General features: G+C 36.9%; 1 protein-coding gene across 1 annotated transcript; it reads right to left on the bottom strand.

Moving 5' to 3' along the window:
- Positions 1-457: 457 nt before the first annotated feature.
- On the bottom strand, positions 458-1549 carry LOC145034105 (metalloendoproteinase 1-like). The gene has a single exon (XM_078982496.1). The coding sequence runs from the start codon at positions 1532-1534 to the stop codon at positions 593-595; it is 942 nt and encodes a 313-aa protein (XP_078838622.1). The 5' UTR covers positions 1535-1549; the 3' UTR covers positions 458-592.
- Positions 1550-1804: the final 255 nt, after the last annotated feature.

The raw sequence follows: 1804 nt of genomic DNA, 5'->3' as shown, positions 1-1804 counted from the left end.
CTGATTCATCTTCTTATAGGCCAACCCTATCAAATAGGTTGCTATCATTGCACATCCTCAATACCAGTAGAAAATACATATTAGTTGAGATTATGGGTAAAATATAAAATACATTACCATATAGTGATATATAAAAAATATATAAAAAACAAACATAAATTTATTGCAAACACGACAATCTTAATCCAAATTAAGGCCGAAGTCTTCAACAACAATAATAACCAAAAAAAAAATCATAACACAAAAAATCTCTCTTCTCGGTGATTCATCTTCTTGGACGCCAACCCCATCGAATAGGGTTGCTATCATTGCTTATCCTCAATACTAATAGAAAATATATATTAGTTGAGGTTATGGGTAAAATATAAAATACATTACTATACATAGTGATATACACAAGTAAATTTGTATGTTGCTATTTTCACAATTGCGTCTCACAAAAACAGACAAAAAAATATATAAAAAAACAAACATAAATTTATTGCAAACAATACAACATTAATCCAAATTAAGGCCGAAGTATTCAACAATAAAAAGCAAAAAAAGAAAACCATCACACAAAAACCTCATTTTCAGAAATTGTTATATATCCTTAAAACCCATATAGAGCCCTAAGCCCTCTAACGTCATCCGAATTCAAACCTTTCGTTACTCCTGACCTGAACGTAGCCCACATTATCGCATTCTGAAATTGGCTATGACCAAGCCCAAGTAAGTGGCCTATTTCATGCAATGCCAAAGTCTCCACGTCATAAGCATTCCGAACAGCTCCCACTGCCCAACGATCATCGGCATCATAATGGAGTCTTCCATCTGTAGGTGCAAAAGCATGGGCCAACACACCACCAGGTCCATCAAATGGATTCCCATCTCCATGAGATCCACGTGCAAAACTAATCTTTAAGTCAGCGCTACGATAACTTCTAGCTCTTGAGAACGTGAAGTATCGAGTAGCAGTAGCCCATTTTCTAAAAGCTCGATCAACAGGAGGCATGAATCTGGTTGGGAAACGTGATCCGAAAGCATAAGTTAGATGCTTTTTACCCCTTGGCCATTTTGGTCTTCCTGGAAAGAATCTGTAATGGGAAACTGTGTGTAAAGAGTTATTGGTGTTATGGTTATGATGAGTTTCTTTATCGGGAAACCCACAACGAGGCATCACCATCTTTGATACCGTGGGCTCGTCGAGTGTCCCAGTGGCATTCAGATGGTAGTAAGCTTGGTACGACTTGAGGGCTGCCTCAAGGTCTTCGTCAAAATGATCTTCATCAAGATCTGGGAGATTAGGGTTTTTCTGGTAGTTTAGGTATCCAAAACGAGCAAGATAGACTTTAAGGTCACGAACACCAGTCACTTTCTCTCCCTTACGACACCCTTGCATGGATTTAAGAAACCCGAAAGGTGACGGGTTAGTGTTATTACCCAATAACCCATTTGGTTGTAGATGAGGGTAGTGCAAATGCGAAAGAACTGGAAGGAGAAAGAAAGCAAGAAACAAGATACATGAAAAGGGAAGAAAGAGTTTAGACGCCATTAGAAATTAAGAGTACGTTTTGACACGCATTTACAAGATCATAGTTAAGCTTTATTTATAGTGATTTTGTCTTATTATTTTTACTTCTTTATTATTGTTTTTTAATCCATTACAAGGGGTTGGAAATTCCTTGATGTAGGACACCTGGGTTCTTTTATTCTTGGATATGATTAAAATTTGTGATTATAAGTTAATCTTCCGATGATTGAGAAAAAAGTCAATAAGTTGACTTCCACGATCAAGTGACATGCCCGCATGAACATAAAGCTT

The sequence above is a fragment of the Lactuca saligna genome, chromosome 3 (assembly GCF_052625555.1).
Source record: "Lactuca saligna cultivar CGN05327 chromosome 3, ASM5262555v1, whole genome shotgun sequence".
Taxonomy (NCBI): domain Eukaryota; kingdom Viridiplantae; phylum Streptophyta; class Magnoliopsida; order Asterales; family Asteraceae; genus Lactuca; species Lactuca saligna.
The sequence above is the reverse complement of the archived record's forward strand: the minus strand, read 5'-3'. Positions and strand labels throughout refer to the sequence as shown.